Source organism: Gadus morhua, chromosome 4 (assembly GCF_902167405.1).
Source record: "Gadus morhua chromosome 4, gadMor3.0, whole genome shotgun sequence".
Lineage (NCBI taxonomy): Eukaryota > Metazoa > Chordata > Actinopteri > Gadiformes > Gadidae > Gadus > Gadus morhua.
The window spans coordinates 12,792,658-12,806,279 of record NC_044051.1 but is presented as its reverse complement, the minus strand read 5'-3'; the positions used below and the strand labels follow the sequence as shown (position 1 = coordinate 12,806,279).

The 13,622-nt window shown below is 39.0% G+C and overlaps 3 protein-coding genes across 6 annotated transcripts; 1 reads left to right on the top strand and 2 right to left on the bottom strand.

Moving 5' to 3' along the window:
• Window positions 1-10: 10 nt before the first annotated feature.
• On the bottom strand, window positions 11-1,991 carry morn3 (MORN repeat containing 3). Of its 2 annotated transcripts, none has more exons than XM_030354416.1 (6): window positions 1,710-1,991; window positions 1,098-1,256; window positions 843-1,000; window positions 600-759; window positions 324-508; window positions 11-236 (listed from the first exon to the last, which is right to left on the bottom strand). In XM_030354416.1, the coding sequence occupies exons 1-6, from the start codon at window positions 1,714-1,716 to the stop codon at window positions 168-170; spliced, it is 738 nt and encodes a 245-aa protein (XP_030210276.1). In that variant the 5' UTR covers window positions 1,717-1,991; the 3' UTR covers window positions 11-167. The 2 variants fall into 2 exon arrangements, with proteins under 2 accessions (XP_030210276.1, XP_030210275.1); XM_030354415.1 differs by having other exon boundaries at window positions 1,098-1,268; window positions 1,710-1,980.
• Window positions 1,992-2,217: 226 nt separating this feature from the next.
• tmem120b (transmembrane protein 120B) lies at window positions 2,218-8,532 on the top strand. 2 transcript variants are annotated; one of them, XM_030354413.1, is made up of 12 exons: window positions 2,218-2,499; window positions 3,532-3,650; window positions 3,940-4,056; window positions 4,137-4,196; window positions 4,287-4,382; window positions 4,461-4,550; window positions 5,074-5,139; window positions 5,225-5,286; window positions 5,766-5,858; window positions 6,097-6,161; window positions 6,358-6,426; window positions 6,657-8,532. In XM_030354413.1, exons 1-12 carry the CDS (start codon window positions 2,437-2,439, stop codon window positions 6,771-6,773), a joined length of 1,017 nt encoding a protein of 338 aa, XP_030210273.1. In that variant the 5' UTR covers window positions 2,218-2,436; the 3' UTR covers window positions 6,774-8,532. The 2 variants fall into 2 exon arrangements, with proteins under 2 accessions (XP_030210273.1, XP_030210274.1); XM_030354414.1 differs by having other exon boundaries at window positions 5,766-5,854; window positions 6,657-8,522.
• A 167-nt stretch (window positions 8,533-8,699) lies between these two features.
• On the bottom strand, window positions 8,700-12,183 carry rhof (ras homolog family member F). 2 transcript variants are annotated; one of them, XM_030354419.1, is made up of 5 exons: window positions 11,147-12,183; window positions 10,799-10,886; window positions 10,193-10,302; window positions 9,717-9,851; window positions 8,700-9,395 (listed from the first exon to the last, which is right to left on the bottom strand). In XM_030354419.1, the coding sequence occupies exons 1-5, from the start codon at window positions 11,279-11,281 to the stop codon at window positions 9,231-9,233; spliced, it is 633 nt and encodes a 210-aa protein (XP_030210279.1). In that variant the 5' UTR covers window positions 11,282-12,183; the 3' UTR covers window positions 8,700-9,230. The 2 variants fall into 2 exon arrangements, with proteins under 2 accessions (XP_030210279.1, XP_030210280.1); XM_030354420.1 differs by lacking the exon at window positions 10,799-10,886 and having other exon boundaries at window positions 10,193-10,297.
• Between the last annotated feature and the right edge of the window lie 1,439 nt (window positions 12,184-13,622).

Below are 13,622 nucleotides of genomic sequence, written 5' to 3'. Positions count from 1 at the left end.
TGAATCAACAGACTTTGTATTTTAGATGGTCTTTATTTATTTTTTGAGTTGCTTTGAGAAAACACTTTTCTCTGGCAAAAATATTTTGCCAGTCACATTTATCTCATGGCGTCCTTCAGACTGCTGCATTGAGAATAAGGCACTGACTTAATTCTAAAGACCAATGATTAAAATAACATTTTCACGAAGGTTGATTCTGCCTCCATCAAAACCGACTGTGCATCCAACAGCCCCACCTAAACACAAAAATGATTAACAATAATCAGAACAATGGGAAGTAGTAAGTTAAATACACCTGTTCCAACCAGTGGTTCCCACCGTACCTTTGGGAAGGGACTCTTGGATGGCATTGGAGCGTCATCTCTTCCGTAATCAGACAGTGTACCACATTTACAGACTCCGTCCACCCAGAGGCCTTTGTAAATCTGACCTCGCTCCCAGAATAGGAACCTTCCTTGGCCATTCTTCTTTCCGTCCTGCCAGCTGCCCTCGTATCGGTTTCCGTTTGCTTCAAGTAAAAAGAAACGCACCTTGACCTTACCGTGCGAGGTCACCACCAATCAACTACATATCATTCCATTTGAAGAGCTTGCCCTTACCCAGCTGGATCATCCCCAATCCGTGATGCTTGTCGTGAAGCCACGCCCCCTCGTATATGTCTCCGTTGTCATAGTGCATTCTCCCCCTGCCACTCCTCCGGCCATCCCTCCACTCGCCCTTATATACAGCCGTCGTGCTGTAGTAGTATGTTCCCTGTCCCTAAGGAGATTCATAGTATTCATGTGTTTCAAGGAGTGTCAATATAGTGCATTGTACAAAGGGAAATATGGTGCAATACATACGTGTTTTTTGTCATTTTTCCATTCACCAGAGTAGAGTCTTGCATATCGGTTGGTTTTTGGACATAGTTTGCTGAAAGTGCCATATCCCTCGCGCTTTCCAAGCTTCCAGTCTCCATCATAGAACGCAGCTGCCTTTTTCCAAATCTGAGTTCCTTTTCCTTTGTATAAATTCAATTTTATAGGTTAATTTCTATGCAGCCTTAGTGACTTCCTTTTATAATGGGCTATTTCCGTTTGCTAGCCTACACCTCTTACCTTGTTTCTTGTTGTCCTGCCATTCCCCGGTGTATTTATCTCCATTTACAGAATACACTGTGTTACGCTGTCCATTTTTCTGGGCCTTCGTGTCCCATAACTTGGCCAGGGGTTGGACTTTGTTGGTGTTCTTCAGAAATGGCATGCCTTGGGGTAGACCTACATGAATAACTTAAGATAGAGACATCATAGATTACATGCAATAAAAAAAGGACATGAGCTATGGGTATGACAGGAAAAATAGAACATTCAATCTATATTATACAGGCCAATTTGAAAGGCCATTTCTCTAACATTTATTTAAACCACCACTGAACCCCCCACACTATTTGCACCCATGGGTAAGGCTGTATATGTGCAGGCAAAGTTTCAGTTTGAGGATCCCATCCTATTGTAAGTTTTTCCTCGAACGGTTTTCTTTATCTTTATGGCTAATCCATAAACTCTCAAGTGTTTACCCTATTATTATACTCTTTTGAAAAGCGCATGTGTCTGATTGGACTGCGTCGATCAATCTCCATAACCATCGTCGATCGTCGACGGTCCACCTAACTAGTTTAGAAGCCAGAAGTAATTCAGGCCTACATTGTACACATAAATGACGAAGCCTACCTCTCATAAATGTCGAAGTGTCGAACGCCTATTAATTCAGGAACAGCCGAGTTGTCTTCCAAAGCCATGCTTTATATTTTAACCATTTCGGCAACATGCTGTTGGGGTAGCCTACCCAGATGAGGACCAGAACCGGACCAGAGCCAAACCTTGTGGCCAATGTTACGCGTCGCTGGTAACCTAGCAACATACCCTGTCATACTCCGGCCCCCTCTCCTTGGTTTGTTGGACTGATTTTTGGACTGAGGTCAATGAGACCTACGTCCGATGCCATTAGCTAAGTGTCTCTAATGTTATAGTAGTATTACAATATAAAAGTCCAAAGTCACACTCAGAAGCACGTATATGAGGCCATGAAAGCGCGCATGCTCAGTCCGAAGCATCCGCTGTGTGTGTGTGTGTGTGTGTGTGTGTGTGTGTGTGTGTGTGTGTGTGTGTGTGTGTGTGTGTGTGTGTGTGTGTGTGTGTGTGTGTGTGTGTGTGTGTGTGTGTGTGTGTGTGTACGCCGTATACTACACAAAAAGCTCATACAATCATACGCAACATACAGGCCCAAACAAACATACGCAACTCAGACGTACGCACACATTCCTACGCAAACTCACCAAAACCTAAACATTCTTACGCAAACACGCCGACAAAACACAAACCAACGCAGCACTTCCGAGAAGGGAGAAGAGTGTGTTGAGTCATCTGCTGCATTATCTATCGTAGACTCCGTCCCACCATGTCTTTCCCGAGACTACAAACTGAATGGGATGAAATCGAGTTGGAATATCAACAACTACAGGCGAGTGTGATCTGAAGGGTTTGAGGGACGTGGACTGGTTCACTGATTGCATGTTTGTCACTGCATCATCACTGCACTGTATGTGTCACGATCAGATATAAATAGCTAGCTTACTTATTCGGCTCAATCTTTGTACTTATTTCTCCGAAAAATATAAAAGTGTTTGATTGCACTGAACCATCTCAAGATTTGTTTTCCCTTGAGTTGTTCCCCTGTGTACGTTCACGCTAGCTAAGAGCTAACGTAAGCTAGCTTTACCATTAGGTAGACAGGAGGGGGCTAACATGGGCTGACACTTTTTTTCACTTCCATCACAAAACTTCCCATTATATGTATTGCTTTTCAAACGAAGGTCATACATTCACTTGATGAGCTTTATTTGTCTGAACAGTTGCATCAAGGTTAATCTCCTAGCTAACGTGATGTTCGCTGTCTTAATTGCAACACACATGTGCAAATAAACATGTTTGTTTTACATGTAATGCATATATGCGAGTTTGTCAAATACAATCGTCTTTGATCATGTTATCACAATGAACAAATATTTATTTTGGCTGATTTGTAGAACCAGTTTGCAAACGTTTTAGGGTTAAGAAATACTTTTCTCTTTCCTGCATTTTGAGGACATGTCTGACATTGATATTGTTCTCTCTTATCACATTTTCCAAAACCTTGCTGACGTTCATGGTTTAATATTGACTTATCAACATCGAAATGACGGCATTATTTTCGTTACTTGTCAGAAAACTTTGAATTAAGGAATGAACGCAAACAAATATTGTATAATAATTGATAAAGACAACGTGAATATGATTCCCGCAAGATTATCTATTTCTAAGTGAAACAGGAGAGATGGGATTTGAATAGGAATGCTGAGGAAACTGAGTTTAATAAGTTTCCTTAGTGACATAACATTTCTGAATAATAACAGGGATACTGCTTTGTGCCTGGCCTTTCCTGGCACATCTTAATATTAGGACGGTATGTTAGCTTTCATTTTCTTGATGGTTGTACATGTTTTCTACCTTACAGGAAACTCACAAAGTATACCGACAAAAACTAGAAGAACTCACTAGTCTTCAGTCCACATGCAGCAGCGGCATCAGTAAACAAAGGAAATCGCTCAAAGACATAAGGCACAGTCTGAATAAGTAAGTATACTTTTTGGACAATTTCAGATTTGTAGTAGTCGGTGACACTCCTTCACTGGAGAGCACCCAAGTCACAGAGCTGTGATGCCTGGACTTCAGCTAGTGCTGTGCATCATTCTGTTTAAAAAAAAAAATGCCTAATGTGTTTCATAATTAACATTATCTGTTTTGTGTGTTTATGAATTTGGATTTCACCTTTTAACATGTTTATGAAGGATTTGTCACCACCATTTATGTGTTTCAAATCTTTATTATTTTACTCTATGGTAATTACGTTATTTCTTCACAGGAGTATACCAAAGTGTGACGAGAAAGAATTGGAAGTATTAAAAGACATCAAGATTCAAATCATAGAAAAGGAGAATGTGTTCTTTGAAATGGAATCATATTTGCCAAAGAAGAATGGGTAAGAACACACACATTTTCTCTGTTCCGTGCTTGGCTTATTGGTTTGCTCATTTCTAATGTTGATTGTTTGTTTTTCAGCTTGTACTTAAGTCTAGTTTTAGGAAATGTAAACGTGACCCTTCTCAGCAACCAGGCAAAGTATGGGAAACTTCTGGAGATGTCAATCCAACATCTTTCACGATTATGGGATATTCGGCATTTAACTACGTATTTCTCATTTTTTCCTAGATTTGCATACAAAGATGAGTATGAAAAATTTAAAGTTTTCATGACAATAATACTCCTGTTCGGGGCCATAACCTGTCTCTTCTTCTTAAATTACCGGTAAGTGATATTGATCCCGGCACTCCAACCTCTCTGCCTTATCCTTGACGTAGTGTCTCATAGTCTTCTCTGTTCCAGTGTCACAGATGAGCTCTTCAACTTCTTGTTGGTGTGGTACTATTGCACGTTAACCATACGGGAGAGCATCCTTATGTGTAATGGCTCTAGGTGGGTACCAGAAAGTCCTCACATCATCTGGTTAAAAGAGTTGTGTCAATTTCAACACTCTTTCATTCTTTTCATTGTGTCCTTAATTATAGCACGAATATCGTTTACTGACTTGGTTTCGGTCGAAACCTTGAAAGATGTTTTACCTATTGTCAACTTCCACGATGAAACTCCCAAGAGTGGCCTGAAACCAAGTTAAACAAGTCCTGCATGTGCTCATAGCATCCAAGTTGCACTTTATAGATGCTCTTCCCTGTTTCGGGGCAATTCATCTTGCCTGTCAATAACGTGCTCGTGAAATGCAATATTTGTCAATGGCGGAGAAACTTCGGGAGGGAGTGAGCAGAGGGAGGGGATATAAGCTCAGGGGCTTGTTTGTTGATTTGGCAATCATTAGGCAGGTGGTTACACAGAGCATTGGGGAGGTGAAAGATTAGAAAATGTTGTAATTATTTGGCTTTACTGTAAATTAATCCCAAATGAATGTGTACTCTGTCATTTTTATTTCCACGCTCTGTTGTAGAATCAAAGGTTGGTGGGTATCTCATCACTATGTGTCCACCTTTCTGTCGGGAGTCATGCTCACATGGTAAGATTGGAAAGTATACGTTTAATTTTTGGGGGTAATATACAATAGCTTACAAGTTTGTAATTATGTTTTTGTATTCTAAAAGGCCAGAGGGACAAATGTACCAGATGTTCAGGAGCCAATTCCTGGCGTTTTCCATATATCAAAGTAAGTAATATGTTTATCCCTCAAAGTAAGGATCACGTTGATATGCATTGTACATGGTTATGGATCATGTCTGCAAAATGTTTTAATGTGATGCTTTACTCGTACTGGTTCAACTCTTAACATAAACTTGGAAAGGACTCTAAACTAAAATTGGAATCTAGAATTAGATTACATTAGTTTGAATAGTCATTAACTTAAGTTAAAGTCGCAATGGGTAACATTACAAATGGCTCATAGCCTAAAATGATCTGGATCTGTCGTCATCGTTGATCGATAGTGATTCAAATAATGTAATCAATAACAGTTTTGTTTGTTTCGCAACCCCTTTTGGTTGCAACAACTGGGTGGCTAGATAACTAAAAATGAAGCCCTTTTATTGCACTACAGCCTTTTTTAACCCGTAAACACCCCTCACTCACAGCAGAGCGATACAGCTAGCTGAATGTCACCAATGTCTCATTTTTCTTTGCTGTCCACAGGCTTCGTCCAGTTTCTCCAGTACTACTACCAGAGCGGCTGTTTATATCGGTTACGAGCTCTGGGGGAGAGAAATCAGCTGGATCTAACAGTAGGTAAGAAAGATATTTTTTGGTCTGTCGATAGACATCTACAACTCATGGCAACAGGGGAAAAGGGAAGTGTTCAGCAAGTGATTGCCCCAGCCCACTGATGCACAATTGAATCACGTTTCAATGCATCCGTACAGGAACTGAAATGTGATCGTCTCGCATGTAATCCATCTGTTACGGCCTGCATTGTGTCCCTTTTGTCCTGGCGTTGTACCCTAACGCCTCTCCTGTCTCTCTGCAGAGGGCTTCCAGTCTTGGATGTGGCGAGGACTCACTTTTGTCCTGCCTTTCCTTTTTTTTGGCCATGTAAGTTCTGCCTCTGTTAGTTAATAATAACAAATAAAATGTGGTTTCAATAGATCCAATGATTGCCGAGAACAGTGCATGATTCATTTTAAATGAATAAAACTGATCAAATTGGGAGTGGTGTCAAGGATTAGAATAAATTGTCCTCCTCGTATACAGCATGGATTTAATAACATTTGCTATATTTTTCTAACAGTTTTGGCAGCTCTACAACTCGATCACTCTGTTTCGCTTGGCAGGACATGAAGACTGTAAGGAGTGGCAGGTAAGAATTGGACGTTAGGGTTATTGAGTGGAGTACCTAATGGTGGGATTTTATCATCAATGTCAGAATAATCTCAATTGAATGCTATTAATGTTCTAAAAACACAATGCTTGTGTAGTGCGAAAGTCCATTAGACGTTTTTTCTTGTACACATTAATAAAAAATTGGATTGGTCAGTTCACTTGCTGAAACAAACGACGTTGAACAATCTACATTTCTTTTTCTCCCAGGTATTCATGTTGGGCCTCACCTTCCTTGTGTTGTTCACGGGTAATTTCCTCACCACTGTAAAGGTTGTCCACCAGAAAATTCAGCAAAATCACGAAAAGGTGCAAAAGACGGACTAAGTGATATCTGAAAAAGATCCAAGTGGTCCAAATGGCCAGTAAATGTCAAATTGAAGGCATGAGACACGATTAGCAGAAAAGGAAGTGGGAGCCACGGTTTTCCTCAGGCATTGATGAATGAACGTCTAGCAAAAGTGGTTGGGGGATTTATGCATTCTAATCACTATAGGAGGTATTTGCTGCACATTAACTAAATGGTGTACACAGCATAGATTGACCACTGCAAATTCTTGTTTTTTTGTGAGGATAAGAATTCTAATTTATTTTAACAATCTTTATTTGTGTATGGGTTAAGTGGGCTGTACACATTATAGATGGACCACTGCAAACTCTTGGTTGTTTGTGTAGATAAGAATTCTAATTTATTTTAATAATCTTTATTTGTGTATGGGTTAAGTGTTTTTTTTGTATGGTGTAGGAAGTTAAACCAATCGGGATTCCTCCAATGATATGCAATTGAAGAGGCTGGGTAGCATTTCTGTGTCATGACCTTTTTTTATATCATGAGCCTTCAAAGACCTTTGTCTGTCCAGTGGTCGCTGCTTACACCACCCTTAGGTGGGGCAACTGATCATTGCACTGCATACAGTGATAATCCTTTTCCCCAAAAAAAGGTACAAACAAGTGTTCTGTGCATCAAATAAATTGGACACTATGGTTAAAGTCCTCAAGAAATTTGATTTGATCACCTCTTCCCTAGCACCCTTGTTGCGTCCACACAACCTTTAAGGTGTCGATGGTACACTGAGACACCTGAGGGATGCTGCTTCCCCTCCTCCCTTCAGGCATCTTGGTACATTGTGCTTAAGAGATCTTGGTTTATAGATGAAATACATTCCTTGCAGATATTGCCATGTATGCGTCAACTTGTTTTGGGTCAAATAATTGTTAACAAGCACTTATTTTAATGCTCTAAAGCTATTTTTTTTTATTAAATCTGCTACAGGTTCGTCGTAGCCTGGTAAACAATGTGTTGAAAGGATACGTGTGCATTGAGTTGTTCCATTCATTTATTTTGTTGATGAATAAATATTGTCGTGAAAATAGATGAAATTGTGTACATTTTGCCTGCAGAACACTATATTGAACAAACAACTGCTGTTGTTACTCGTACTGTAAAATAGTCTAACAGGACAAATATGGTTCATACACCTAGGTCACCTATCATTACTCATATGTTGTTTCAAGGGTCCACCTCCTGACTTATGGTCCAGGGTTATTGTTTAGTTTTCAGATTATGTTAATGTGGAAAATCATGTAGTTGCTGGTCTCTACTGCCTTATCGTCCCGGTAGCTTTTTAATTCACCACTTTTTTTTTGTTGTGTAGAATATCCAAAGATGTTGGTGTTCGTGTTGTACTGTTTACGGTTTAAATGTCACTCTTATTTTTTTGGTGGTGGTTGAGGATGTTTTTTGTCAACAAAATGTTGGACCACATTTTCACATTTAATGGACAGAATAAATGTCCTGAATAATTCAATGTAGCTAATGATTATTTTAACCCTGCTTCACTCACCTCAAATCTGTAAAATGTGCCTGGCCATTATCAGTAAGAGGCATTTTTCTGTGCATTGCATTTAGACGAATGAAACCTGTTTTAAACTTGAAGCCATTTCGTTTTATGAAGAAAAAAGAAAAAGAAAAAAAAAAACTAGTTAAACACAGCATGTTCATTGACCATTAATGATTTGTGTTTCATGTTATGCTTTTCAAACCCTCATTGTGTTATTAAAAGGACATTAAAGTCATTATTTTCAATACTTACTCTTCTTTTATTGAGCAGACCATTTAGGGCTGGAGAAAATGGAACCAATGTCCATTCCTTTGAATATGGAATTTTAAATTATTTTGTTCTTTGATGAAACATTTAATACTCCTTACGCAAATTAGTTAAATATGTAGCTACAGATGAATACCCATGGGCATTAGCTTTTTAACATTTTATATTGCATATTATCTGGTTCAGTACAATTTATAATAAAAGTTTCAATGCAAAATACTGTTTAAAATACAACATAAAGAGCCTTTTAATTTCAGCAATGTTTGAAAATGAATTACAAAAAATTGTACAAAAATCTTGTACAAGAATAAAGAGGATGTTTGATACATTTACAAGTAACCTACATTACATTGAGGAATACACCAACTGCTCCTATCGAGATATTGATCGAGATATTGGTATATAAGGATATCGATCAACCTCATTGGTCAGCCGTATTGATGGATAACCTCAATACAACCACCTCAATATAATCACCGCTTTTCTTTTTTTCTAACAACCACCGTTTCTATTTTAACTTCTTTGTAAACATGCCTGGCATACCTCCAAGGAGCCAAACCACATTCAGCCTTATTATCGGCCATGTTCAATACTGGTAGTCCTCCAACCATGGACATAATAAGCCTCCAACCTGACTTTCTTCTCATACACTTCCCATAGGGCTTGTCTTCACAATTCACATTGCGACACATAGCCTCTTCCTTTTCCTCTTCCGCGCTTTACGACAGGCCTCCAGCGCCGTTTTCGTAGTTTCCTGGAACACCTGCTCAACGTTTTCCTGGTGTTTGGCGGAACATTCGAGATACAGTTCAGCGTTCATCTGCTGCCGAACGTCCTCGCCCTTTCACGGAAAGGACCAGGGAAATAAAATAACGAAATAGTTAAAGGTCCACCACCCCTCCTACATTGCCAGCTATTATTTCCAATAAAAAGGCTACTAACTGAATTATATAATAATTTATAACAACTTATAAAGGTTAATATATATTTTAAAAAAAATAATAGGCTACATATATAAACCTTTATAAGTGGTGGGACATTCACATTTGTCTATCCACATTAGATTGTTGTCTTAACTATTACTTTACATTGTGCGACCACTAAGACAGTTGAGGTATTTTCATACGAAACAAAGGTTTATTAGTTAGCTGGTGCCGTTCACCTGTGTGTACGTAATAGGAGTCTGATCCACCGCTTTAAGCTTCCGGATGCGCTCCTTATCCTTACGCAGATCCGTCTTACAGCCAATCAGGATCACTGGAATGTCCTTACAGAAGTGCTTCAACTCTGGGTGCCACTATGTGAAGATTGTGTGGGGTAAGCAATTATGCACCTGTTAAACATCTTCCATTTCCTCTTACTCTCCTCTACTTGAGCCCAATTACAGATTGTGAAATATACCTTATTGTATTAACTGTTATAACTGTAAATGGTCAAGAATGTATCAACATATTAAAAGACAATTATTTAGCTAAATCTCTTTTTGGACGAGTTTTGGTATTGAAATGCTATGAAAAAAAGAGGTTAAGCCTTGTAATATCACTGATGGATAATAGAACAATTAATAGATTATGTACTTTGAGATCAATGTTGTAGGCCTATGGATTCTATAAAACAATTCATAACCTACATTATTACCTTGATCAAGACATTTTCAAAGCTTGTGGGGTTAGTGACATCGTAGCAGACCATGATCAGGTGGGCTTCTTGGTAGGACAGGGGTCTCAAGCGATCATAGTCATCCTGTCCTTAAGAAATGCAAATAAAGCCTCTATTAAATGTGTATTGAAGAGACGGGAGGGAAACACATGATCTTTTTGATTCAGCTTGTCATTAGATATGTATGTTCATAACCACATCCTGCCCAGCTTCCTATTATATTCTTCTAAAGCGTCTGCTGCAAATGTGCAAAGATAAGCTGCAAAACTATGGTGGACGTGTTCCGGAAGAACCCACCACACAATATCTCAGAAAGACATAGAGGAACTGTGTAACCGAGTCCCGATGGTTCTCAAGGCAGTGGAATGTCATACAGCTACAGCCCACACCCAGGTCAATGTCCCAATAGCCTGGTCAGGTTTGGTTTCCTGGTTGAGCTTAAAATTGAAAGCGTACTGGCAGATGCCAAGACATTAGCACAATATAATGATCAAATATTTATTGAATAAAATATGTTTGAGGACAGAATATGAAGTAGATATTAGTCATATCTACATTGTTGAGTTGCTTCATAGGGAGTCTTACCAGCCGTGTCATAAAGGTTGAGCCTTATGTTTTTCCCACCATGAGTTATAGTTGTGACATATTTTTCAAACACCGAGGGGGCATATTTCTGTTTTTTGGGGGAAATCAATAGATGAAAGACGTTAAGCTATGCTCATATTTGTTCCATTGATATTCTAGCTTTTTGTCAAGTTAAAAGAACATAATTGTTTATAATAAAAAACATATTTGCAAAGTCACCATTGTTTAATTTGCTTTCATGATGTTTGTATATTGATACAAATATATTATACTTAGTCAATAAAATAAAAAACAATTCCTCCTCATGGTGGGTGAAAATAGCCAGGGCTTGAGCTCAAAGGATCTTACCTCTGGAAAGTCACCTTTGGCATACACCATGAGAAGAGAGGTTTTCCCACAGCCCCCATCTCCAACAATGACAATCTTCAGCTCTTCGTGGATCTTCACGGTCTCATTGCTCGCCACTGCACCATTTTGCGCCATTTCTCCTCAAAGCGATCTCAATAACGTCTGTATCACTAAGTCCACCACTCTGCTTGCCTCCTCATGGTGAAGACCGATGGTTCGCTCCGAAAATATGAAACTGTTGACTTTCAGAAAGCCATGACAGTCAGTTTTTTTTTTTTATACCTGGTATCTCATTGTGTTAACCGCTTCCTCTTCCTGCATGAACTGTTGCCAATTGCTTTCAGATACACAAAACACACACACACTCATCTCTTGTTCCCTTATCTGCCCTTCACTAAATGTCATTTTTGTAGCAAGGCGTGAGCAGCTGAGCGTATATCTCCGTCCAGAGCTCCCTGTTTACTCCTGTGTGTCTGTGTGTGTGGCTACAAATCAATGTAATTTGTTATTTTTTCACTATCATCTCTCAGACATTTCATTCTAGAAAGTAAAATCTAGCTCATCTGGTTTAGGTGTCTAGTGGTCTGAACTGATAACCCCAAATACAGTTTAATGTAGTGAGTGACAGATCCATCGGTTTATACATTAACTGGTATTACTTGCCATATACATTATATACATCATATACATTTTGATTTAAACATATCCTTGTTTATACATAAACATACTGCAGAATAATTTATGAAATATTGTCCTAATATAAATCAGCAACCCAAATGGTATGTTTAACTATTATCTTATTATTTAAGGTGACAATTAGATACTGAAACCATCCTTGTGTTCCTTGGTTTTATCGAGTGAATGTTAAACTAATAATTAAATAACTTGGAGGCATAATTCTAAGCCTTCTTCAGGTTTGGCTGGAACATCTGCGACAGTTATATTCCTAGAAGGCTATAACATTTACAACCATGCATTTCATTTGAACAGCTGTAACATCAGAAGTAAATTGATGGGTTTTGATTTTCTTGATACTTACAACAGGAAAGAGAGCAATTTGTTGTTCAGCCTATTTTATTACAATATTTCCTGAATTTAATGACAATAAAACAGTAAAATCAAAAGGTAATTGTGCACACCTAACCCTACGCAATACAAAATACTGAAAAAAAATGCAAATTGTAAGGACGTAAAGATATATTTTCACATAATATACACAGATTCAGGACATTGCAAAATGCATTCAACAATAGTCAATCCTTATAAATCGACCACACCAGACCTCAACAATAAGAAGTCGTAGAAGAACGTCGTTGTCCAGCCTGTATGCATCCTTAAATACTCCATGTAGCCTCAACAATTCAGAATATTAAAAGATCACTGATTAAATGAATCCACTGTTCTTCACGAGGGCAGATCTGCAGAGCAAGCACCCCTGTAGACTATACAAACATCTATAAACAATTGGTTTGGGAGCCAATCTAACTATGCACTTTAATTGTATTTTTATTCTCGTATGTCGGCTTTAGCAGGAAAAGCAAACCAGTACCTGCGGGCTGTTGGTCGAGAGGAGAGAGCAGGAGAACTTTGTACTGCAGAACGGGGCCACTCCACTCCTTTGTGGAATATTCCAGCCTTAATTCTTTCCAGTCTGAATTTGCGTAATGCTGGCCCAACCCACTAGGGAGTGGGGAAGGCCTAAAAATAACCCTGTAAACAGCTTTGTAACCCTTCACCTATGAGACTGGTGGACGAAGACATACATATAACACATAAAACCGAGATAAGTAGGCATATACGTGTTATTTAACGCTCTTCTGCATTGTTGTGGGCCTACGTGTTTGCATCCAATGTCAGAGGGAATTTAACTCGTGGCCTGAAAAGGCATTATGGAATGCAGATGAACTAGAAAAACAGGCCTCCAATGGAAAAAGAAACTGTTTGGAAAACAAAGTAATAAATAGCGTCGTGCCGATTAGAGGCAGTTTGAAGTGGTAACGATTTAGTTTTGATCTTACCGTAACGGTCACTTAAAGCCACGTCTACACAATTGGCATTTTGTTTTGGAAAAGACACACAGATCAACAGCTAAATAAAATGACGTGGCCCGCGGTTTATGGGGTCGACGCCACGGGAAGCAAACAAAGATTGCGCAATAACGTTAGGCTCCACAAAATGTTCAGGTTAAGAATAGGCCTACATCGCAGGAAGAATTAAATGACACACACTATCCCCAGTTTCCCAGTCTTCGTTTTCCCTTAGTGAATTGGATAAATTACTTCCTTCTTGGGTGTTGCGTATCCGTGGCTTGTCAACACCAAAATCTATTCGAACCACGTCCTTGAATAGACAGCCACAGATGCAAGGAAGACGCAGGACCACGGATCTCTTTCAGTGTCCTGAGGAAAAATATCTGCGTTCTTTTAACGTTGTTTTATATGACCTTATATGGCAGTGGGGTGCAGCTTGCGAGCTC